Here is a 26,396-nt window from a genome sequence, read left to right as displayed (position 1 = left end):
CCTAAATAGTTGTGCGCGCGCGCGCACACACGCACACACACACACACACACACACACACACACACACACACACACACACACACACACACACACACACACACACACACACACACACACACACACACACACACACACACATTTACTTAGAGCTGTCATTCTGCTACAGAAGATGACGCCTACGATACTCACAAGGATGGTGTGTTTCTCATTGTCTTTGGCGCTATGTGTGTGACTGCACAGTGCAATCCTGAATCCGCAAACTTTGCCACACAGTCGGTATGTCAAGTTCTGGTTTGCCGGGAGAGCTTAGTTTTGGTTATGCCGTCTATGTCAATGGTCTTATGCGGCCAGGTTCAGAGCTTTCAAGATGAATGGTTCCTTTGCTGCAGAGGCCTCGCTATTGTTCTATGTCCGAGATATTGGTTTCAAAATCTATTTGTATGATGTTCCATTTCTTTAAGAGTTGTTCTTATATGATCATTAGATCTCCTTTTTGTCCCCATGAGTCGCAGTGTGCTACAGGGAGTTGGCCATACAGAACCTGCTGGGGAAGGCGGTGCTAAGGCATGTGGAACACGAGTCTGACCCATCTCAGCTGCTTTTTAGCCAACATGGTTTCTACAGTATGCCAGTTGACTGCACCTGCTGGAGAGCTTGTGAATGGGGGACTTTATCCTCCCATGTGAGCCCTAGGATGTGCCGTAACCATTAGATGTGTAAGACTGATTGATTGAAAATATTTAAAATCTGGCGGCGCAACTGCCAGGGTCATATGCCGCCGGACAACAAACCAAAAGACATGGGAAATAAATAGTGCATACTCAAGATAAAGTTAATAACTATTACTAGAAATAAAACACTAAAAATAATATAATAATAGCTAAAAGAAAATATCAATTACTTATAAAAGTGGAAGGAGGCCCGCCTCCTGAAGAAAACTAAAAACATCAGTAAAATCGCTATGGGCTCCACCAAGCATCGAGGAGAGACAGTAGACCCCATCTGCTCCTCTATGCCTATGGAGGAAACTCTGATGCAGGTCCCCCAAACTCGAGCACTTGACCAGCAAGTGATGGACAGTAAGGGGAACAAGGCAATCATCACAGTATGGCTGAGTCTCACCACTCATCAGGAACCCATGTGTAAGCCGAGAGTGCCCAATACGAAGCCTAGCAAGAGCCACCTCAAATCGCTGAGGCATGGAAGGGAGAACCCTTGGCATAGCCACTCTCTGAAAGACCTCTTTCAGCTTATTATGAGCGACACTATCCCAGCATCTCTGCCAATACATGCGAATTCCGTGCCGCAAGTAAAGTGTTGTATCAGAAGCAGGAAGCGCATATTCGGTTGGGGGCTGTTGAGAAGCCACATGCTTAGCCAATGCATCCACCTCCTCATTGCCAACCACACCAACATGTGCGGGAACCCAGCAAAAATCTACTCCCTTCCCCCGACGACGAATGAGGAAGAGCCACTCCAAGATAGCTAAAACTATAGGATGGGAAGGGTTAAAAGATTCCAGGGCCAAACGCGCCCCTTGAGAATCGCTAAAAATAGTAAAATAATTGTCAGGGTGAGTAAACACCAACTTCAGGGCTAAAACGATAGCTGACAACTCTGCAGTAAAAACTGAGGCAACCAAAGGAAGACTACCTCCACGGCTAAAATTGGGAAATACCACTCCAAAATCAACACCAGATGTTGATTTAGAGCCATCAGTATACACAGGTACAGAACCACCATGACTAGAAGAATGTTCTAAAAATAACTGTAAACAGCACTGAGGAGCTACAGAATCCTTTGAGCCTGCAAAAGACCTACAGAAAGTTACCTTGGGCAATATCCATGGTGCAACCCTCGGGATCCAAACAGGACTGACAGGTACTGCTGACAAACCAAACTCTTCCATAATATCCCGAACCCTATAGCCAAATGGACGAGGGATGCGAGGGTGTCTACTATAACACAGAAAACAAGACTGATTTGTCACACACTCACAGACAATTGTGTTTGAAAGGCAACGAATCCAGAGTCAGCACCATGCTGCAACAGAATGATGCAGTAGATCTAAGGGAGGCACACCAGCTTCCACCAACAAGCTGGAAATTGGAGATGACCGAAAAGCCCCAGTTGCAAGGCAAAGTCCAGCGTGATAGACAGCATCTTGAGTTTTTAGTCTGGACTCTGTGGCAGAGGAGTATACCTCACAGCCATATGACAGTTTGGAGACTACAAAAACCTGAAACAAGTGCAAGAGCATCCTCCGATCAGCACCCCAAGAGGTATGGGACAGAACCCTCAGTAGATTGAGAGCCTTCATACATGATGTTTTAAGATTTGCCAAGTGTGAAGCCCATGTCAAACGACAGTCAAATGTCAGGCCCAAGAATTTCGTCTCTGTCACACAACGAAGTCTCCTGCCACAAAGCTGGAGATTAGGGTCTGGATGTACCCCTCTCATCCTATAGAAGTGCATAGCCACAGTGTTAGAGGGGGAAAACCGAAAACCCTTGGAAGTGACCCAGGCAGAAATCTTGTCCAAGGAAAGTTGCATACGCCACTCAATAGTAGACATGCGGGAACCAGAAAACCATATAGCCATGTCATCCACATAAAGGGATGAGAATACCCCAGCAGGCAAAGTGTTCGCGATACCATTGATGGCCACTGCAAACAAGGAAACACTTAAGACACTCCCTTTTGGGACACCTCCTCCTGGCATAGTGGCACAGAGAGGGTAGAATCCACACGAACCCGAAACACATGATCAGTCAAGATGTCTCCAAGCAACACAGTCAGGCGACCATGTAAACCAAAGGCATGAAGTTGTTGGAGGATGCCATGATGCCAGGCAGTGTCATAAGCCTTCTCAAGGTCAAAGAACACAGCCACAAGACGTTGCTTAGAGGCAAAAGCTTCACAGATCGACGCCTCAAGCCTGATAAGATTGTCTGAAGTGCACCGTAACTTACGGAAACCACTCTGCGATGTAGAGAGAAAGCAACCTTTCTCCAGAAACCACATAAGCTTGACATTGACCATATTTTCGAACAGCTTGGACAAACATGATGTTAAAGTGATAGGGCGATAGTTGTGACCTGGGAATGATCTTTACTAGACTTAGGAATGGGGAGGACAATACCCAACTTCCAATTCCTGGGAATAGAACCCTCACTCCAAACCCTGTTAAAAAGGTCCAATAAAAACTGAAGTCAATCAGTTGGCAGATGACGAAGCAAAGTGTATGGAATGTTGTCAGGCCCAGGAGCAGTGTCACTACACTCTGAGAGGGCATCATGCAGCTCACGGAGGCTAAAGTCTAAATTATATGTCTCTCCGCCACGAGAACGAAAGTCAAGACCCAGTCTCTCCTGATTCCTACGAAAGGTAGCAAACAGCTCAGAAGAATCCTTTTTTGAGACAGCATAAAACTGATTTGCAAAGGCAGAGGCTACTGCATCTGGTGCAGACACAAGTTCTCTGTGAAGTCGCAACACCGGTGGGGAGGGGGCCGAGAACCTACCAGAAATCTTGCGCACCTTTTTCTACACCATAGACATTGGAGTTGAGGATGTAACTGTAGAAACATATGACCTCCAAGAGTTACGGCGAGCATTCTTCATGACCCATCTATAGTGAGCACGTGCTTTGCGAAACTGTATCTTTAGAAAAACAACATTACGATTTGCAAAAACCGACGGGCAGCTGCTTTGTAAGTTCTCTTTGCTATGGAGCAGTGATCATTCCACCATGGCACAGATCTCCGGGAAAAACACCAGAAGTCCGTGGGATGGAATGAACCCCTACTGAGAAAATGGTCTTAGTAAAATAATGTTCGGCATCATCGAGGTTGATAGATGGTAGGGGGATGAATATAGTTTTGAATGGTGAGTTGCTTGAGGAGGTAGATTGTTTTAAATATCTAGGGTCACATGTTGCTGTGGATGGAAGAATAGATGCAGAAGTGAAGTTTAGAATAAATGAAGTAGGAAAGGTGCTGGGAGGAATGAAAAAAGTGTTTAAATGTCGTTCGCTTAGAATGGACGTAAAGAGAAGGCTGTATGAGGGTGTTGTGGTACCGACTGCATTATATGGGGCTGAAACATGGAAAATGGGTGTAGCAGAGAGGAAAAGTTTGAATGTAATGGAGATGAGATGTCTGAGGAGTATGTGTGGAGTGACGCGTATGGATCGAGTGCGAAATGATGAAGTGCGAAGGAGAACTGGAGTTGTTCGGGAGATGGCTGGTAGAGTTGAGCAGAGGGTGTTGCAATGGTTTGGGCATATGGAGAGAATGGATAATGAGCGATTGGTGAAAAAGATAACTAGATCTGATGTGAGAGGTGTAAGACTGAGAGGAAGACCACGAATAGGATGGATGGACAGTGTGAAGAGAGCGCTGGATGCGAGAGGGATGTCTGTTGAGCAAGGAAGAGTGGCTGTGCGTGACAGAAATAAATGGAAAGAAATTGTGAATGAATAAGTGATGACGCAGCCCTGAGGGGATATTCTCCCGCATTTGGTATGATCAGCTAGTCAGGTCAGGTGCGGGTAAGGGGATGTGTCTGTTATGATGTGGCAGGGGTAAACCAGTTCTGCTGTCGGGCCCTGCTGTGGATGTCACCGATTGCATTGCGCAGTTGACCCTTGTGCGGTGTGATGCGGTGAGGATCTGTCCGTTCTCCCCTTTGGGGCTAAGATGCGAATGAATGTGTTTGAATGGATGAGTAAATGGAGAGTGAGTCGTCCTGTCTCGGCTACCTCCCTTTCCTTGGGGGAAGCAGCCTAGGTATATAGATAGATAGATAGATCATCGATAATTGAAAAATGAGTAACCCTGTTGGCAAATACACATAGTTCCTCAAAGAGAGACCAATCAGCTCTGTCCAGACACCAGCATGGCATACGGGCTGCAGGAACAGAGCGAATAGGCTGGACCATTACAGGATAATGGTTACTACCATGTAGATCATCCAAAACCTCCCAAGAAAAATCAAGGGCACAGTCAGAGGAGGAAATGGTAAGGTCAATGACAGAATACGTGCCAATTTGAATATGAAAATGAGTCGGCCTCCCATCATTTAGGACAACCAAATCAAAATCCCCAACCAAAGAGGCAAAGAGATCACCCCGGGGATTTGAAAGCGAGTCACCCCACAAAGGATGGCAGCCATTAAGGTCACCAAGGTGTAGGAAAAGGGGTGAAAGCTGGCTGATAAAGTTTCTAGATCAGCATGCATAACAGAAATGGAAGGTGGGAGGTACAGACAACAGATGATATAGCACCTCCCAACGTGCATCTGTACTGCTAGAACTTGAAAGGGGACTGTATCTCAAAGGAAATAAAAGGGACATCAGAACGGCACAGAATCGCACATCCACTGCTGTGACCACCAGGAGGAGATGCATGGAAGACCTCATACCCCCTAATAGAAGGGAACTGTCTGTCCCCCACAATTGTCTCCTGAAGACAGACACATAACGGGTTCAAAGCAGAGAGTAATAACTGCACTTCTTCCCAATTTGCCATGACACCTCTACAATTCCATTGTAGTATACAGGCTGAGAATGCCTTAGTACCCATAGTGAAGGAAGAATCAGGATGAGGGGCGAGACAGCCTTGACCCTCTGGTGGGTTTGGATTGATGCTTATGAGAGCCCTTTGGAGGAGCCTGCCCAACACCAGAAACACGCACCCTCTGTCTAACACCCGATGGCAAGCATGGGGATGAGGAAGTAAGTTTTTCAACATTCTTTCTTGAAGTGGGCAGACCAGTTTGTCTGGAAGGCAGCTTGGGGGCTGCCTTTGGAGATGTAGGACGGCCAGTGCTCCCACCAGAAGCCCCAGAGGTGGAAGTAGAGTCCACCGGACTCGAATCTTTTGAAGAGGCCATCCCATGCTCCTGATCTGAAGCACCAACGAGCTGTACAACAACATCCCCAGGTGGGGATGGTAACGGAGGTGAACCTGCTGTTTCGGATGTCGCCTGGCTAGGTCCCTCAGCCTGCTGGGCAGAGGGAAGAGGAGAGGTGTCGACAGAAGGGTCGACAACAAAGACCTTAGGTGGCCGGTCTTCATGCTCAGAGGACTCTGATGAACAATTGTGACATTTGCCAGGTACAGGTAGAGCCTTGGGCAGACTGGGTAGGACAGGAGAAGGAGTCTGGTCAACATGGACATGTGTCATCACCACAGAAGTGTGCAAGTCATCAGCCACCGAAGTGGGGTCAGAAACAGTCGCAGTAGGGGGTGCGCGAGGTTCAATTTCACAAACAGTATGAACGATAGGGACAGCATCCCGCAAAGCACTAGATGATGCAGTGGGCACTGGATTGGGTCGAGGCTGTCTCTGAGACATAGGGCGGTGTACTGGTATTCCAGAAAGAACAGAAGCATAAGTAACACCGGGCTGAAAGAAGCGAGTCTGGGCTCTCTTCTTAGCCTCAGGGAATGAAACCTTCTCAAGTGTTCGAATCGATAAAATCTCCTTTTTCAGGCAGTAGCGAGGACAGTTTTTGGAAGATACCGCATGAGGGCCCCCACAGTGATAGCATTTAAGGGGTCCTAGACAGTCATTGGCATGACTTGGTCTGCCACAGGAGGTACAGACACCAGGAAGACCAGCCGGTGAGCGGTGGCAAAATCGGCTAACACGTCCATACCCCTGGCAGTGAAAACAGTGCTTTGGGGTTGGCACATACAGCTTCACAGGAAGCAATAGCCATGTCAGTTTCACGGACCTAGGCAATGTCAATTTATCAAATGTCAAGAACAATGTTGGAGTCGGGGTCAAGATCCCATCTATCTTTTTTTGAAGGCGCTCAACCTTCACCAACAACCTCTTCCAACAATCGTTTCTCTGAGTATCTGAGGATGTCACGAGAGAAAATGACTCTCTTACATTGGATGAAGGTTCCATGAGGAACACAAGTAACAGCAGAACCAGCAACAAAGGTCAATTTCATTAGCCAGGAGCTCTCCTCTGGGGAGGACACCTCAATAAGAATGCTTCCATCCCCCTGGGAGGAGATCTTGGGCTCTCTTCCACAAGCTGACACTATGGCACGGTGCAGCTCAAAAATATCAACATCTAGGACTGACCCTCCTACGGATGATTTCAGCACCAGATACTTTGTGTACGAAGCCGGCACGAACTCTTCTGTGCTCAACCCCAAGGCCGTACCTACCCGACATGATCGCCTCCCAGTCCCAGTTGAATGCTGAGGCAAAGGAGGAAATTCACCAGGGGCCTGGTAAGGCTCCAAGGTGGCAATAAGGGAGTCGCCAGGGACAGAGCCAGAGTCGACAACGAAATTTTTGTTTTGAGTGGCCATGTGCTTCAAAAAAAACCTTCATTCCCCCACCCCTCCACCCACCATGGAGCCAAACAAGGGGAAGTCATGTGCCAGGGATAACACCACTGGTGATTCCAGAGGTAGCGGGAGAGTATACGTGGGTAACCACAGGGGGACCTAGGCAAGGGTGACTCCAGGACGATAGGAGCCACAAGGCACCCTCAGTGTCCACTTGACCCTAGCCAACGCATGACCAGCCGATTGACCTGGTCAGGCCCAACCAGGCCACCCGTCTAGCCAGAATGAGGGACCAAAGAGGTGTATTGCTAGCTGCAGGGCACATCGTGCAGCATCGCTCAACCTCCAGGACTCCCGTCTCCCAGTATTACTGGATGCCACACACAGCAAATACGTGGGGAGGTAACAGTCCCGCCCTAGGTGGCAAATGGGCAGGGACTAACATCACCAGCAGACCTCCTCCACCAGTGACGTAGGGGGTGCTTTGTCCATGAGGCCGACAAATGCCACACCCTGCAAAGGTAGGCATGCCTCCAACGTAGGTGGCACAGCCAACCATGCTTCAAGCCCTGCCACCACATCAAGGTGACCCCCTGCAGCAGGGTAAATGTGTAAGAACTCAAACTGTTTGATGTGGTACTGGTAGGTAGTCCAGGATTCAGCACTACATAAGAGGGTGGCGAGACATATAGCGGTATATACTGACACCTTCGTTTCTACACCCAAGCTTGTGTTTCAAAGACTCTGGATTAGAGACATCTAAAAGTGGCTAAGGTGTTTGTGATTAGTGCAAGGACTTCCCCATCAATATTATGTTTATTTGTTAGCACACTTCTGAGGTAGGTAAAAATCTCCATCTGTTTTATATTTTCATCATTTATCCATTTATCTAAAATGCAAAAGGCCTTGCTGGGTTGTTGCTCTGATATGTGTTTTCGTTTTTTTTTTTTTTTTTTTACATTTTATTCAGAGCCCACAGCATGGTATATGTTGGAGATGATGGTGAGACTCTGCTGTTGGATTTCTAGGGTATATGCAAGGACAGCACGGTCATCAGCATACTGCAGCTCCGGGATATGAGTCATTTAAGTCTTTGATTGTGCTTGAAAACGTCTGAGATTAAATTAGTTACTGTCTAGAGTCTAGACAGAACTGCATTTTCATCCCATCATCAGGGTTCATTTCTTGTTGATATAAAAGGGTGACTGCCGTGAAACAGATGTTAATAATGACACGAACCAAAACACATCCTTGCTTTAGTACCACGTCCACGTTCAAGCATTCGGATCTGCTCCCAATTATGGACACACGAGCTTTCATGTTGTCAAGAACGCTCTTCAGGATGATAAGAAAATATTTTTTTGGAACTCCATATTTTGACAAAATATTTCATAAAACTTCTATGCTGACAGTGTAAAATGCACTTGCAGGATCAGAGAATGCAGTATACAAGTCACGGTTCTTCTCGTGGCAGTTCTCTTGTAATCTGTCGGACAATAAAAATGATATCACAGGCCTTCCTTCCTTCTGAGATCCACATTATGTTTCAGGAAGTGTTGAGTTACTGTTTTGTCAGTCTGCACATAATTATCTTGGTTTGTATTCTACTAGCATTCACAAGAAGCAAGATACCTCTACTGTTGTCATAATTTCAGCGGTTCCATTTCTGCTTGTAGATGGTTACACTATCAGAAGTGAGCCATTCAGACGGAATTAGTTCTTGATTCTAGTCAGTCAGATTGGTATCATAGAGGTACTGGTGAAGTAATTGGCCACCGTCTTTGATTAGTTCAGAGAGTATACTATTAGGGCCAAGGCTTTTGTTATTTTTTTAGAGACTGGATGGCCTGAGCAGTTTCTGCACGTGTAGGTGGGACATCATAATCCGCCACTTAAGGAGCATCATCTGCGATGTTATTAAATATATTAGGCTCCACTTGGTTTCTATGATTCAGTAAGATATTGTTTTATTCTGGCAATATTTCTAGGACTGCTTGCATGTCTTTCAGGAGCTCTCCTTTGGTTGATTGAGGAGGGACTATGTTGTGTTTGGTTGGCCCATAGATACAGTAGTTCTTGTGGACTTGAAGAACCCGTGTTGGTCATTATTTTCAGCCTGTGTTTGCAGCTCTTTTGCTTTCTAAGTCCACAATTTGTTCCTCATGTCATACAGTTTTCTCTGGGTTTCACTTCTAAGATTCTGGAATTCAGAGTTTAGGGTAAACAGGCTAGGATAAGCCAACCAATTGCTATGTTCTGTTTTTCATGGCAAGAAGGTTATGTATGCCCTCAGTATTTTCATCACACGAGTCTTTATGGCAGTGAGTAGAGAAGCCTTGCATTCCTTCTGCATTGTATTGATGCAGTGTCTTAACGTTCAGCCACTTTGCCTCTTGGTTTGGTGCATTTTTGCTTGGATCAAATGGTGGGCATTTGGAGAGTTTGTCAGTCTTAGTGTTGCAGATGGTGTTACAAATTGCCACATCCTTTAAAATACAGTTTAATACTTGTAGGTTGGTCAACAGCACATTTGTGGGAGACGATGAGTTGCAGTTTGGTGAGTACTCATATAAGGTTATGATCTATTAAGACCTCAGCACCTCTCATAGCTCGAGTTATAAGAACTTCTCTTCATTGTCACAACCTTATAATGACAGTCAGTCGGGTGACAATGGCTAGTTCGTGGGTGCATTCATGTGGTCTTGTTTTTGTTTTGTTTTTCAGTTGAAAAATGGTGTTTTTGACCAGACTGTTCTGAGTATAAAGAAAGCAGTCTATGGACATTGTTGTTCTTGTTACCAACTCCATGGCAGCCTATAATGTCCTGCCTGAAGTGATTATCTTTTCCTACTCTAGCATTAAAATCTACAGGCAAGTTGCGTTTGTCATTATGTAGTTCTGAGCGAATGGTAGCATCTGCATAGTCATTAATGGAATCTTTGATGGTATCCTCAGAGTCAAACACTGGGACATAGGCACTGATGAGTATTACATATTGACCTTTAGAGAGTGGTATGCACCAGGACATCATACTTTCTGATACACTCATAGGTGATTCTTGGATCTTCTTTAGTAGGTTGCTTCGAACTGCGAAACCAGTACCATGGTTTTCTCTTACATTGTCTGGTATAACTTTAGAAGTACCCAACGTTACCAATTTTCATTATATTACGTCCCTGAACTATTCTAACTAAGCCTTACCTTTTAAGCCTAATTTGAGTTGGGGGAACAAATTTTGTAGGGGTAGTCATATAGTGGCTTAGCTATCGCTCAGTAGCGGATGAATGTCGCGCCATATTGGTTGGTGCAGGCGTGTACACTCGGTCTATGTCAGGCCCTAGGTTAGCCCTAGGTTAGGTTAGGTTAGATTGGGTTAGTTTAATGCAAAATAGTGTGTTTTTAATTAATTTTGATCTTGATTTTGGGGGATAAACCCACTTTTGGAAATTTTACTCAAAATTCCAAAAGGGTGATTTTCCCCCAAAAATGAAGGTCAAAACTAATTAAAACACAGTATTTTGCATTGGAAAACATAAAAATAATAATAAAAGAAAACATTGGTTACTTCTAAAAATTTACCCATTGTCTAAGTATGCCCTCCAGAAACAGGTACTGTATATCCTTCTGTTGCTTCGGTTTGGTTGCCCTCTTCTGAGAGAAGAGTCTTAGGCAAGGCAGCAGTGTCAATTTTATATCTTTTCAGTTCACAGGCAAAAAGTGCAGTCCGACGGCATGCTGGTGAGTGCTGGTCAGTATCAAGCAAGGTTCATATATTCCAGGTAGCAAGAGTCAGAGGGATTCCTTTGACTTTTTGACCGCAGTGTGGGATGCCTTGACAGACACAGTCATCTCCTCAGGTGGTGTGGAGCAGCAAATGTTCAAGTTACCTTATGTAAACCCCTCCTCATCAGGGGTAAGCAATTGTGCGCCTGTTTCTAGCAGCTCAGCAGCATTGGATGCTGCCGAAGACATGACCTGCTTATATGTCATCATGCCAGCAACCAATGGTGAAAGGATAAAGTGCATGATGAATACAGCAGTGTGCTTGCGCAATCACTGGATTTGGTGTGATACTGAGGGTGTGGAGTCCTCACAGCCACATAACTTGGCTCTTCTCAGGCTGTGATGGTGGCAAGAAGATTTACAATGCCCATCTACTGATCATGGTTGCAGGAGTCTGCCGGGAGCTCTGTCTGTTGAGCCCTGCCATCTGTGGGACTCCACTCCAGAATTTTTTGTCCAGGGTTTACTCCCATAGTCTTAACCAATCAAAGGGCCATTCACAAGGGAGTGGGCCTGGGAGTACTTAATGTGACCCCTCATTGATGGCCCCTGCTGCATGAGTAACCCTGTCCTCCTGCTGAGGAAAGGGGGATATCCCCCCTCTGGTATGGCCCATCAGATTTACAGGGTACACAAGCCTCCCACCACGACAAGGTGGCTCCCATGGGGACACACACATAAACACACACACACACACACACACACACACACACACACACACACACACACACACACACACGCAAGCACACACACACACACACACACACACACACACACACACACACACACACACACACACACACACACACACGCACTCACACATGCCCTTCATAATGCCTGTTGGGTGGAAACTATTCTTGCCACTGTCAATTTAATGTTAAGACTCAGAACACCAGTGTGAGTAAGTTCCCAGTTTTTGATGGTCACTGAGGGAACATTTGTTTTTGACGGTCACTAAGGGAACATTTGTTTTTGACGGTCACTAAGGGAACATTTGTTTTTTACGGTCACTAAGGGAACACTTGATTTTGACAGTCATTAAGGGAACACTTGTTTTTGATGGTCACTAAGGGAACACTTGTTTTTGATGGTCACTAAGGGAACACTTGTTTTTTTTTTTTTTTTTTTTACGTGACCAGCCTGCATACGACATTAAGAGTGCAGTCAGCAACAATACAGGAAAGTCACAGATCAAACGTCACATGCTTCAGAAAACATTGTAAAAAAAAAAAAAAAAACATTGATTTGTGGGAAAGCCCCAGGAATTGATGGAGTGTGTGGTGAAATGATGAAGCATGGGGGAGAGATAGTAGTAGAATGGATGTGGAAGATGTGCAGATTGGCCTGGGAGGAAGGTAGAGTCCCGGAGGATTGGAAGTCAGGTATAATTATTCCCTTGTACAAAGGAAAAGGGGAAAAAGAAGTGTGTGGTAATCATAGGGGCATTTGTCTTCTTAGTATAACAGGAAAAGTGTATGGTAGGATACTTATAGACAGAGTTAGAAAAAGAACAGAGAAATTAGTTGGAGAAGAACAGGGAGGCTTTAGGAAGGGAAGAGGTTGTGTAGATCAGATATTCACTCTTAGATCTTTAGTGGAAAAGTTTCTAGAGAAGGGAAAGAAGTTGTATGCGGCTTTCATGGATTTGGAGAAAGCATATGACAGGGTGGATAGACAAGGATTGTGGAAAGTGTTAAGAATATATGGAGTAGATGGGAAGTTGTTGAATGCTGTGAAGAGTATGTACGATGGTGCGAAGGCTGCAGTGCGTGTGGATGGTGAACTAAGTGAATTTTTCTCTTTGAAAGTTGGTTTGAAACAGGGATGTGTCATGTCTCCATGGTTGTTCAATCTGTACATGGATGGGGTAATAAAAGAGATACAAGGTAGGGTAGTGGATGTTGGAGTGGCCCTGGTGAGAGAGGATAGTGTTTGGAAACTCCCTGTACTGTTGTTTGCAGATGATACTGTGTTGTTGAGTGAAGACGAAGGGGAGCTGCAAGGCTTGGTGGATGAGTTTGAGAGAGTGTGTAAGAAACGGAATCTAAAGGTGAATGTAGGGAAGAGTAAAGTGATGGTCTTTGAGAGAGGTGAAGTTAGTGAATGTACAGCGAGGTTGGATGGTGAGGAATTGGAAAATGTGAGTACGTTTAAGTACTTGGGTAGTTTGATGAGTAAGGATGGAGGTTTGGAGGGTGAAGTGCTTGAAAGGGTACAGCAGGGAAGAAAGGTTGCTGGTTCTTTGAAAGAAGTGATAAGAAACAGGGAAGTGAGCATGGAAGTGAAAAAGTTACTACATGACAGTATTGTGATACCAACTCTAAAGTACGGAAGTGAAGCTTGGACATTGTTGGAAGGACACAAGTCAAGAGTGAGAGCAGTGGAAATGAGTTATTTAAGAGGAGCCTGTGGAGTCACGTGGAGAGACAGGCTGACGAATGAGGATATAAAGGAGCGTTGTGGTGTGGATGTGGATGTGATAGGAAGCGTTATGAGGAACACACTGAGGTGGTTTGGCCATTTGGAGAGGATGGAGGGTGAAAGACTGACGAAGAGAGTGTATGTGAGTGAGGTGGAGGGGGGAAGAAGGAGGGGGAGGCCGAGGAAGAGATGGAGGGATGGGGTGGAGAGGTATATGAGAGAGGGGGGTGTGAGTTGGGAGCAGGGCAGTGAAATGGCGGGGGACAGGTCGACTTGGAGGCGATTTGTTTGTGGCCACCCCAAACGGGATTGAGGCGTCTGGCAATAGATAGATAGATAGATAGATTTGTGGTCGTATTACGACTGGCTTTAGAAATTTCGTTACACATCTTCAGGATTTTATCCTATGCAAACTGTATTAATAGTAAACTCATGCAGATGACAAACAAGCTAATGTTAAGGTGTAATATTACAAATAAATTGCTATGGGCGTGGTGGCAGTAAGTTAACTGTGTCACCTACAATATGACCCTTTGCGACAGGATTCTAGATGGGACTCCATATCCTGCAGGCAAAGTAAGGACCATGGATAAAAGCAGAAAAAAAAACATTTATATGTGTGCTGAAGAACCACACCTTCATGGGGTGGTACCGATATTACTGGGCGACTTCATTTCCCAGCTATACAACCGTCCCTCATCCCCCTCCCTCTCTCTATCTCTCTCGCGTCCACTGAGAGAAGGTCACTCTCGTCTGTGCTTCTCTACATACCTAAGTTTTGTGTGGTTAAAAGTGCTCCAACATACTAGTAACCATATAAACTTCTGTGAAAGACTGTCTAGTAAAATAGCATATACAATTAACGTACCTAAACATCAAACATACAGTAATGGCGTGTGCTTTACCTAGGAAAACTCGTCACAGGACTAAACATGGTGACCCACAGTAACCCAACCCTATAACAACGACAAACCACAGTGAACAACATACCAAGTTTAGCCAATCCTACCAGAGATTTCCTCAGTGCCAATTATACTAAACTGCAGCTACTAAAGCACTGTAGAGGCTTGGGACTACCAAATGTGTGGGTCACAAAAGAGCAGTTAATAAAGAAAATAATGAAACATTCGGCAAGTGTAAACCAAACCGGTGACTCTCGCACCACAGAGTGCATATCTAATGACCACCCTGTAACTGCTAACGAAGATATGGAAAAAGACTGGAACAAAATAATCTAACACAATAAAATGAAAGACCAAGAAATAAAGTGCCTAAACCTAGAAATAAAATGAAAACATTACTACAACAGGTATACGAATATTCTCAAAAAATATCGAAAAAATCGTTGCTAATCAACTAACTTTCTAGAAACCAACAAACTCCTATCAAATACTCAACACGGTTCCGACCTATATTATCTACAGATACAGCACTTACAGTAATAACAGAAAATATATAGAAAAACATGGATAACAAACATATATCTCTATTGACTCCTTGTGATCTCTTCAAAGCATTTGATAGTGTAAGTCATAACTAATATACTTCTTGCTAAACTAAACAGTAATAGCTACTGGTTTGACAACTTAGTGACAGATCACAAAGAGTGTGTATGCAAAATACAGTTTTCTCTAATTTAAAAGTGGCATATGGTGTCCCTGACGGTTCAATTCGAGGCGCAATACTGTTCAATATATACGTCAATGATATGGCACAAACCTTTAATGACTGCACACTAGTCCAGTATGTTGACGACACACAATTCCTTCATAGTGGTACAATAAATGAACTACAGTAATTACTTTAATCAATAAGGGAGAAGAAACCCTGAATAATGCGAGAAGATATTTCTCAAGCAATGGACTTATGCTAAACCAGATGACCCGCCGACATGTCGTAAAAATACCCCCGCTAATACCAATACACCAATCCTGTATGAGACAGCCGTAGCATGTATTCAATATGGATGGTGGGTGTTAGCGCCGAAGTGATGACAAGTAGAGGTGTAGGAGGACTACTGGGCCTTGGGATAGGTCACTGTCCCGAGGTATAGGCCCTGAAGCCTTTGCCCAGAGTCGGACACGTAAAAAACAAAAATAAAAAACACACACACACAAACAAGACTCAGTGTATCTTCATAGGGACCCGTCAGCTAATTGCAAAAATACCTCCTAACACTACTGTTAATTTTGATGATAGTCATATTAAAACAAGTAACTGTGTCAAAAACTTAGGAGTGTACATGGATCGCAACCTCATATTTTACACCCACGTGAACGAGACAAGCAAAAAGGTTACAGGGGCCTTAATGTATATTAACAGAACTAAATATAGTTTTGATAGTTCAACTCGGCTAGTCATTGCTCAGTCACTTGTATTAAGCCTTCTAAACTACTGCATTACAATATGGAGCCCAACAAACAACACTTTACTCATTAACGTCCAAAAACTACACAATTTTGTTGCTAAAATAGCAGATGGGCGAGCTGGAAAATATGATCATGTTACCCCTATCTTAAAGGAACAAAAGTGATTAAATATTCCTAACAGAATAACTCTCACAGCAGTCAAAGTTTTCAAACAATTATACAATCAATACCCAGATTATCTTCTATCTCTCCCTACTCTAAATCGGGTAACTCAAAGTACCACCAGACAACAAAATATCCTGTATGTCCCCAAAGTTAATTCTAACACTGGTGTCAGATCCATCTCTGTAAGAGGACCTTAGATATGGAACCAACTCCCATTAAATATCAAAGAAGCCAGTAATATGTATTCATTCAAAGTAAAACTAAAGGAATTCCTTCTGACTTAGGCACCTCAATTTATGTAGACTATTGTACACTGTTGTATATACCCTTGTCAATACTATGTAATAAGAATAACAACTCTTGTGGAAATAAAGTTTATTATTATTATTATTATTATTAATATTATTATGGCGGCGCCCACCATCCACTCACTCAATATAGTGCTGCTCTCGGGTGTCTGCCCTGTCCTCTCCTCCATCCTTGTTCCTTCCATCTTCTTCTCTTTTTTTCCTTCATTCTTATCTCTTCCTTCTGCCTACGGGTGACTTTACACTCCCTCTTCTGTCTTTCATTCCTTCATTCTTTCCTCTCCCTTCTGCCTGTGGGTGACTCTACACTGAGTGACAAGCCAAATGGTTTCCTGTACACCAGGAAACCATTTACTACGCTGGGTGGTAACCATATAACCAAATTTTGGCGCCTGCTGGTTTAGTGGGTAATTATTGTGCTCCGGTCGGATTGAACCGGTGAAGGTTTATATCCAAGGGGTGATTGGGGTTTATTGTTCATGTAATGCCACTCAGGGATGAGTGAGGCTGGTCACCCTCATCTTAAATGTCAGGACCAACTGCCTAGCCCCGGGCTTCTACGCTCCTCATGGGGCAACGTAGGATTGGATGATGGATGGATGGATGGATTATTATTATTATTATTATTATTATTATTATTACCCTCCCTGTCCTCCGAAAGGAGAACAGCGGACTGCAGTAGATGGGCAGCTTCAGTCTGCAACCTATCGGGTACAATTCCAGATATGTCTGGGGCTGCAACTTCTACTACCAACAATTGTCTGACGTACCAGTGTGTTTGGCTGAGATGATGACGGTGTCCTCCATGATGGCGAACCTGGGCCCATATTTGTCCTCTGAAACAGGAAAACACGCACACTGGTTAAAGAAGGACCGATTATCGTGCGGGTAGCGGGCTTTTTACCAACAAATTTACACTACTGGGTTGGTTTGATCTAGTTTAGGCAATGTTATTGGTTTGGTTCTGTTAGAATAGGCTAGATTAGGTAAGGTTAGGTGGGGTTCGGTTAGGATAAATTAGATTAGGTATGGCTGGGTTCGGTAAGGTTAGGTTAAATTCCATAAGAATCAGTTAGGGTAGAGAAGATTAGTTTGTGTTCAGTTCGGTGAAGCTAGGTTACGATAGTTTAAATATTGCGCTGGACACCAACAGTATAATATCCCCAGAACGACAAGCCATGCCCTCCTTGTCCGGAGATTGGCCAGTTGGGGAGGGTACGTTAGGTTAGCGTAGTTTAGGTTAGGTTAAAGATAAAATTAGGTTTTGCTAGATAGCTTAGACTGATTGTGGTGAGGAAAAATTGTCTAAAACTTAATCTAATTTAACATATCATAACTTAACCTAATCAAACTAAACCTAACCTAATTTAAACTCAGTCAAAATTAACCAGGCCAAATTAAACCTAATATTTGCCAAAATTAACCTAACCTAAATGGATCCGACCCGGTTGAACCTTATTTCAGAAACTGACTAGTCATTTCATGAAATGACATATTTCAAATTCTGCCTGTCACACACACACACACACACACACACACACACACACACACATACACACACACACACACACACACACACACACACACCCACACACAGAAACACAAATTTTAATATATATATATATATATATATATATATATATATATATATATATATATATATATATATATATATATATATATCCAGTTTGGGGTGGCCACAAACAAATCGCCTCCACGTCGCCCTGTCCCCCGCCATTTCACGGCCCTGCTCCCAACTCACACCCCCCTCTCTCATATACCTCTCCACCCCATCCCTCCATCTCATCCTCGGCCTCCTCCTCCCTCTTCCCCCCTCCACCTCACTCACATATACCCTCTTCGTCAGCCTCTCACCCTCCATCCTCTCCACATGGCCAAACCACCTTAGTGTGTTCCTCATAACGCTTCCTATCACATCCACATCCACATCACAACGCTCCTTTATATCCTCATTCGTCAGCCTGTCTCTCCATGTGACTCCACAGGCTCCTCTTAAATAACTCATTTCCACTGCTCTCACTCTTGACTTGTGTCCTTCCAACAACGTCCAAGCTTCACTTTCATACGTTAGAGTTGGTATCACAATACTGTCATGTAGTAACTTTTTCACCTCCATGCTCACTTCCCTGTTTATTATCACTGCTTTCAAAGAACCAGCAACCTTTCTTCCCTGCTGTACCCTTTCAAGCACTTCACCCTCCAAACCTCCATCCTTACTCATCATACTACCCAAGTACTTAAACGTACTCACATATTCCAATTCCTCACCATCCAACCTCGCTGTACATTCACTGCCTTCACCTCTCTCAAAGACCATCACTTTGCTCTTCCCTACATTCACCTTTAGATTCAGTTTCTTACACTCTCCCAAACTCATCCACCAAGCCTTGCAGCTCCCCTTCATCTTCATTCAACAACACAGTATCATCTGCAAACAACAGTACAGGGAGAGTCCAAACACTATCCTCTCTCACCAGGGCCACTCCAACATCCACTACCCTACCTTGTACCTCTTTTATTACCCCATCCATGTACAGATTGAACAACCATGAACACATGACACATCCCTGTTTCAACCCAACCTTCAAAGAGAAAAATTCATTTAGTTCACCATCCACACGCACTGAAGCCTTAGCACCATCATACATACTCTTCACAGCATTCAACAACTTCCCATCTACTCCATATATTCTTAATGCTTTCCACAATCCTTGTCTATCCACCCTGTCATATGCTTTCTCCAAATCCATGAAAGCTGCAAACAACATCTTTCCCTTCTCTAGAAACTTTTCCACTAAAGATCTAAGAATGAACATCTGATCTACACAACCTCTTCCCTTCCTAAAGCCTCCCTGTTCTTCTCCAACTAATTCCTCTATTCTTTCTCTAACTTTGTCAATAAGTATCCTACCATACACTTTTCCTATTATACTAAGAAGACAAATGCCCCTATGATTACCACACACTTCTTTTTCCCCTTTTCCTTTGTACAAGGGAATAATTATACCTGACTTCCAATCCTCCGGGACTCTACCTTCCTCCCAAGCCAATCTGCATATCTTCCACATCCATTCTACTACTATCTCTCCCCTGAGCTTCAGCATTTCACCACACACTCCATCAATTCCTGGGGCTTTCCCCAATTTAACTTTCTTCATTGCTTCCACAACTTCTGTCCTACTGATTTCTTCCTGTCTTCTCACCTCCCTCCTTCTCCCACCCATTCCCCAGCCACTTATACTCGCATTACTTCCATCCTGTATGTTCAACAATTCCTTAAAGTGTTCTCTCCATTTGCTCACTTTTTCTCCCTTCTCCACTAGTAATTTACTATTTTTATCTTTCACTCCCCTGCTAACCTCACTTCCACCCTGTCTTACTCTCTTCACCTCATTTCAGAATATTTTCTTACAGTCCCTCCACTTTGCACTCAAATTCCTTCCAAATTCCTCATCCACTCTCTTCTTACTCTCTCTTACTAATCTTTTCACCTCTCTCTTTCTTTCTGCATATAACTCTCTCTTCCACCTCTCAACTTCTTCCACGCCCCTATTTCTCATCTATCCATTGTATGCTTTCTTTTTTTGTGCCACAGCCTGTCTCACCTCTTCAGTCCACCACGCTGTTCTTTGCACCTCCCTCTGTCTTCTCTTCCTCCCACACACCACATCACATGCTGCACATATTTCTTCTGTAAATATCCTGCACACACCTTCCACGTCCCCCATCTGCTCCAATTCATATTTGCCCAAGCGTTTCTCCACTTCTCTCTTATATTCTGCCTTTTTCTTATCCTCTTGTAACCTTTCCATATATATATATATATATATATATATATATATATATATATATATATATATATATATATATATATATATATATATATATATATATATATATATATATATATATATATATATATATATCGGTATATATATCATCATCATCATCAGCTATAACTAGTCCACTGCTGAACAAAGGCCTCCCCCAACCTTTTCCACGAATTCCTAGACTGAGCCAATTTTTGCCACGTTTTCCCTGCAAATTTCTCTATCTCATCTCTCCATCTCCTGTCTGGCCTTTTTTTGCTTCGCTTACATTCTCTTGGTGTCCAGTCAGTAAGCCTCTTGCTCCATCGGTTATCCCTTATTTTTGCTCTATGGCCTCCCCATCTCCATTTCTCTTCCTTTATAACCCCAACAATATATTTGACTTTAGTCTGCTCTCTTACCCAAGTTGATCTTTTCCTGTCTCTTAAAGATATTCCCAACAGTGACCTCTCCATTGCTCTCTGAGAGCGGATTAATGTATTTTCCATCGATTTTGTAAGTTTCCAGGTCTCACAACCATACGTCATAGCTGGAATTATACATTCGTTATATACTTTTCGATTCATACAAACTGGCAAGCTACTTTTCATAATGTCTCTTTGTTTACCGAAAGCTTTCCATCCAATTGTAATGCGTCTTTTTATTTCGCTATCATGATCTTTCGTTAATCTTAGTACTTGTCCCAAGTAGTTGTACTCCTCAACTTCTTCAAGAATTTCATTGCATATTCTGATGACCCTCTTTGGTGTTCGTGGATTAAACATTACTTTAGTTTTACTTCGGTTCATCTTCAGTCCTACTTTCAGACTTTCTCTGTTCAGGTCATTTAACATTTCTTGCAATGCCTTCGCTGTTTCTGAGATTAGGACAATGTAATCTGCAAATCTTAAATGGTTTAGCTTTTCTCCATCAATGTTCACTTCTTTGTTTTCCCAGTCTAGCTTTCTGAAAATACTTTCTAGGCATGCTGTAAATAATTTTGGTGAAATTGTATCTCCCTGACGCACGCCTTTCTCAATTTTATATTTTTCTGAGTCCTTATGTAATTTAACTGTAGCGGTTCCCTCTTTATATATGTTTTCGAGCAGGTTTACGATGTTCTCATTCACTTCTTGTTCTCGCAATGAATTTATAATTGCTATGTGCTCCACTGAGTCGAAAGCCTTTTCGTAATCAACAAAACCTAAGCACAGTGGTTTATTATATTCTATAGTTTTCTCAATTAGCTGATTCATTGTATGTAGATGATCAATGGTCGAATACCCGCTTCGGAATCCTGCCTGTTCACGAGGTTGGTTTTCCTCCAAAATTGTTATCCTGTTCGTTAGGACTTTATTGAAGAGTTTGTAAATGACAAATAATAAGCTAATGGGTCGATAGTTACTAAGATCTTTTGAGTCACCTTTTTTGTAGAGTAAAATAACTATTGCATTACATCATGATTTGGGAATTTCCTTCTGTTTTATGCAGTGGGTAAATAAGTGAGCAAGCCTATTTTGTAATTCTACTCCGGCGACCAAAAGTAAATCTATTACTATTCCATCTTCTCCCGGAGCCTTCCCTCTTTTCATATTTTTAAGACAAATATTTACTTCGTCTGGTGTTACCTCAGGTATTTCACTTGTGACAACTGAAAAGTTAGCTATTGGTACTACTGTCTTTGATGCATACAGTTCTTTGTAAAATTCTTCAACTCTCTTCACCATCTTATCTCTGCATTTAATGATTTCACAATATATATATATATATATATATATATATATATATATATATATATATATATATATATATATATATATATATATATATATATATATCCATCATCTAAACCTGTGTTGCCCTATGAGGAGCGTACGAGCCCTGGCCTAGGCAAGTTGGTCCTGACATTTAAGATGAGAGTGACCAGTCTTACTCATCACTGAGTGGCATTACGTGAGCAATAAACCCCAACCACCCCTTGGATATAACCCTACACAGGCTCAATCCGATTGAAGCGCCTTAATTACCCACTAAACCACCAGGCGCCACAATTTGGTTATATGGTTACAACCCAGCGTAGTAAATGGTTTCCTGGTGTACAGAAAACCATTTGGCTTGTCACTCAGTGTAGAGGCAAACACGGGCACAAGGAAGAGGAAAGAATGAAGGAAAGAAAGACAGAAAAGGGAGTGTAAAGTCAACTGTAGGCAGAAGGACAAGGAAAGAATCTATCTATCTATCTATCTATAGCCCGACGCCCTAATCCCGCAAAGGGTGGCCGCAGACAAAACGCCTCCAAGTCACTCTGTCACCCACCATTTGACTCCCCTCCCCCCAACTCACCCCCCCTCCCTCATATACCTCTCAACTCCATCCCTCCACCTCATCCTCGGTCTACCCCTCGCTCTCCCTCCCTCCACCTCACCTACATAGACCCTCTTAGTCAGTCTTTCATTCTCCATTCTCTCCACATGTCCAAACCACCTCAGTGTATTTCTCCTAATCTTTTCAACCACATCCACATCTACCCCACAACGTTCCTTCACTTCTTCATTCGTCAACCTGTCCCTCCACGTCACTACACATGCTCCTCTCAAGTAACTCATTTCCACTGCTCGCACTCTTGACTTGTTCCCCTCTTGCAAGGTCCACGCCTCGCTTCCATACGTCAGGGTAGGGATCACAATGCCATCATGCAGAGACTTCTTAACTTCCATACTCACCTCCCTATTTCTCATCACTGCTATCAGTGTACCAACAACCTTTCTTCCCTGCTGCACCCTTTCACGTACTTCATCCCCCAAAGTTCCATCCTTACTCATCACACTACCCAAGTACTTGAATGCACTCACATTCTCCATATCCTCACCATCCAACCTCACTGCACACTCTGTGACTTCATTCCTCTCAAACACCATAACTTTACTTTTGTTTACATTAACTTTCAGCTTCCTCCTCCTACACACTGTCCCAAATTCATTCACCAAACATTGCAACTCCCATTCATCTTCACACAACAATACTGTATCATCAGCAAACAGCAACACCGGAAGCTTCCAAATCTCACCCTCATTCATTAGGGCCACCCCCACATCCACTGCCCTACCTTGCACCTCCTTTACAACCCCATCCATATATATATTAAACAGCCATGGAGACATCACACACCCCTGTTTCAGTCCCACATTGAGATCAAAGAACTCACTCAACTCACCATCCACTCGCACCGTAGCCCTAGCTCCCTCGTACATACTCTTCACAGCACTCAACAATTTCCCCTCCACTCCATATATTCTTAATACCTTCCACATACCTTGCCTATCTATTCTGTCATAAGCTTTCTCCAAGTCCATGAAGGCAGCATACACTTTCCTTCCCTTCTCTAGATACTTCTCCACTAAACATCTTAGAACAAATATCTGATCTACACACTCTTTTCCCTTCCTAAATCCCCCTTGTTCTTCTCCAACTAGCTCCTCTGTCATATGCCTAACCCTATCAATGAGTATTCTACCATATATTTTACCAGTCACACTAAGAAGGCAAATACCCCTATGGTTACCACATACTTCTCTCTCCCCTTTTCCTTTGTACAGAGAAACAATTATACCTGATTTCCAGTCCTCTGGAACCCTTCCCTCTTCCCAAGCCAATCTACACAGCTTCCATATCCACTCCACAACAATCTCACCCCCATACCTAAGCATTTCACCACACACTCCATCAATTCCTGGGGCCTTTCCCAGCTTAATCTTCTTCTTCGCTTCCACTACTTCCGCCCTACTGATCTCTTCCTCCCTCCTCTCATCTCTTCTTCTCCCAGCCATTCCCCAACCACTTATACTCACACTGCTCTCACTCTCTACATTCAACAAATCCTCAAAGTGCTCCTTCCATCTCAATTTCTCTCTCTTCTCCACCAACAATCTATTATTCCTATCTTTCACTCCCCTACTATTTCCCCTTTCACACTGCCTTACTTTCTTTACCTCCTTCCAAAACAATTTCTTACTCTCCCTCCATTTCACATTCAGATTCCTCCCAAACTCTTCATCCACTTTCTTCTTACTCTCCTTCACCAGTCTCTTAACCTCCCTTCTCCTGCTCACATATACCTCTCTCTTCTCTCTCTCATCTTCTCCCCTACCTCTACTCGCCAACCATTCACCATATGCCTTCTTCTTTTGTTCCACAGCTCGTTTCACCCCATCATTCCACCATGCTGTCCCTTGCACATCCTTGCATCTCCTCCTCACTCCACAAACTGCCTCACACGCTGCGCTTATCTCTTCCGTGAATATCTTACATACGTCTTCCACCCCTTCCATCTGCTCTAGCTCATACCTTCCCAATCTTTCTTCCACTATGCTCTTATACTCTGTCATTTTCTCACTATCTTGCAATTTCTCCACTCTTCTCACAAGAGCTGCTTCCTCCTGTCTTCCCCTTCATCTCCTCAACCACCTTCTTTGCAGCTCTACGTTGGCCATCACTAAGTGATGGTCCGAGACTCCATTCCCCCACCCTCTCCACACTCTTGCATCCAACACTTGTCTTCTCATTCGCTCATCCACACACACGTAGTCTATCATTGCCTTTCGTTCAACTAGTTCACCATCCATCCTCCTCATTACTCTCCATGTATACCGGTGGATCATCTTATGACGAAAGTAGGTGTTGGCTATTGCCAACCCCTTACCAGCACAGATGTCCACCAAAGCACTACCATTCCCATCTACTTCAGCTGGCACACCTCACTGACCAACCACTCCATCCACTCGTACATTCCCAACTTTGCCATTCATGTCTCCAATGAACAGCATTCTCTCGCTCCTCTCAAACTTGTCCATACATGCTTCTACTCTCGCCCAAAACTCATCTTTCACTCTTGCCACTCGATCCTCTGTTGGAGCATACACACATACAATCGCCCATGCTTGTATACCTACTTTCATCCTCACCCATACAATCCTTGCACCCACTGTTCCATACTCTCTTATATTCTCCTTCCACTTCTTGCTTATCATCAGACATACTCCCTCTCTTGCCCTCTCATTCTCACTGACTCCCGCACATATACCTACACCATATTCCCATTCTCTCATCCTTTCACCTTTTCCATTTAGTTTCAGTCAATCCACATATATCCACTTTTGCATCCTCAAGCACCTGGACAATCTCTCTCTCTTTCACTTCATCATTCACTCCTCTCACATTCCATGTTCCCACCCTAAGAATGTCCTTTGTCCGTTCCTTAGTCGTCAACGTATGGTCCGTCCTGGTCCGAGGCGCTTTATTTGCTTTTTTAGTTAGTTCTTTTTACGGGGTGGGACACTAACCCACCACCAACCCTTTTAGTCGCCTCGTACGACAAGCAGGGATACTGGGGGAGTATTCTTGAAACCCCCCTACCCCCAGGGATAAAGGAAAGAAAAACAGAGGAGGATGGAAGGAAAGAAGGATGGAGGAGAGGAGAGGGCATACACCCGGGAGAAGCACTACATCGAGTGAGTGGATGGTGAGCGCCCCCACCTACCACCATATATATATGTATATATATATATATATATATATATATATATATATATATATATATGGAGCCTATGTGGTACAGTGGTAGAGTGTGCATTTCGTACACGGGTGAACCAGGGTTCGCGCCCCGCCAGGGTAATGAACTTTGGGAGTGTCCACATGGCCACACACTGCATTGGCGGACACAAGGGGTGCCGTGGTTGAACCTGTGTCGCATACTATAAAATATGCTTGCACCCAGTCGGCTTATGCGGGCCGATTACACTTGGTTCACAGACTACACACACATCTAAAGCCACTCCAACACTACAATTACACTTACAAGCACTTCTCACCCTACATAAATCTCTACTATACTGTTTGCATTACCCTGATTCTCTCGTGCCCCGCCCCCATGGCCACGCCCACTCACCCATCGGCCCGTCCGCCCGAGTGGGAGATGCCAGTCTTTGCTGTGCCACTGTTGGGTAAACATGTCAGGCGCTCTCCCTAATCGAAGCAATAAAACTTTTACTTAACCCCTTAACTACAATGATATCTTTTCCATTTAACTAGGAAATGTTTTGTGGTAAAGGATGTTGGAAAAAAGTACCAAGGAACGTCATCGACCTGAAAGGTTTGTGAAGTAATGAAAATTCCCTCTATGAAAATAATTTGGAAGGAATTTGAGTGTA

At 43.7% G+C, this 26,396-nt stretch overlaps 1 protein-coding gene across 1 annotated transcript in view; it reads right to left on the bottom strand.

Moving 5' to 3' along the window:
* LOC145398678 (uncharacterized) overlaps positions 1-26,396 on the bottom strand; it is a 90,159-nt gene that overhangs the window by 34,669 nt on the left and 29,094 nt on the right. Inside the window, exon 4 of the mRNA XM_080271482.1 lies at positions 17,131-17,196. Coding sequence (XP_080127608.1) covers positions 17,131-17,196 — 66 coding nt within the window. The remainder of the gene's footprint in view (positions 1-17,130; positions 17,197-26,396) is intronic.

This window comes from Coenobita brevimanus, chromosome 46, assembly GCF_032717465.1.
Source record: "Coenobita brevimanus isolate Jiangsu-jjx chromosome 46, ASM3271746v2, whole genome shotgun sequence".
In the NCBI taxonomy this organism is placed as follows: domain Eukaryota; kingdom Metazoa; phylum Arthropoda; class Malacostraca; order Decapoda; family Coenobitidae; genus Coenobita; species Coenobita brevimanus.
This window is presented reverse-complemented; position numbering and strand designations above follow the sequence as displayed.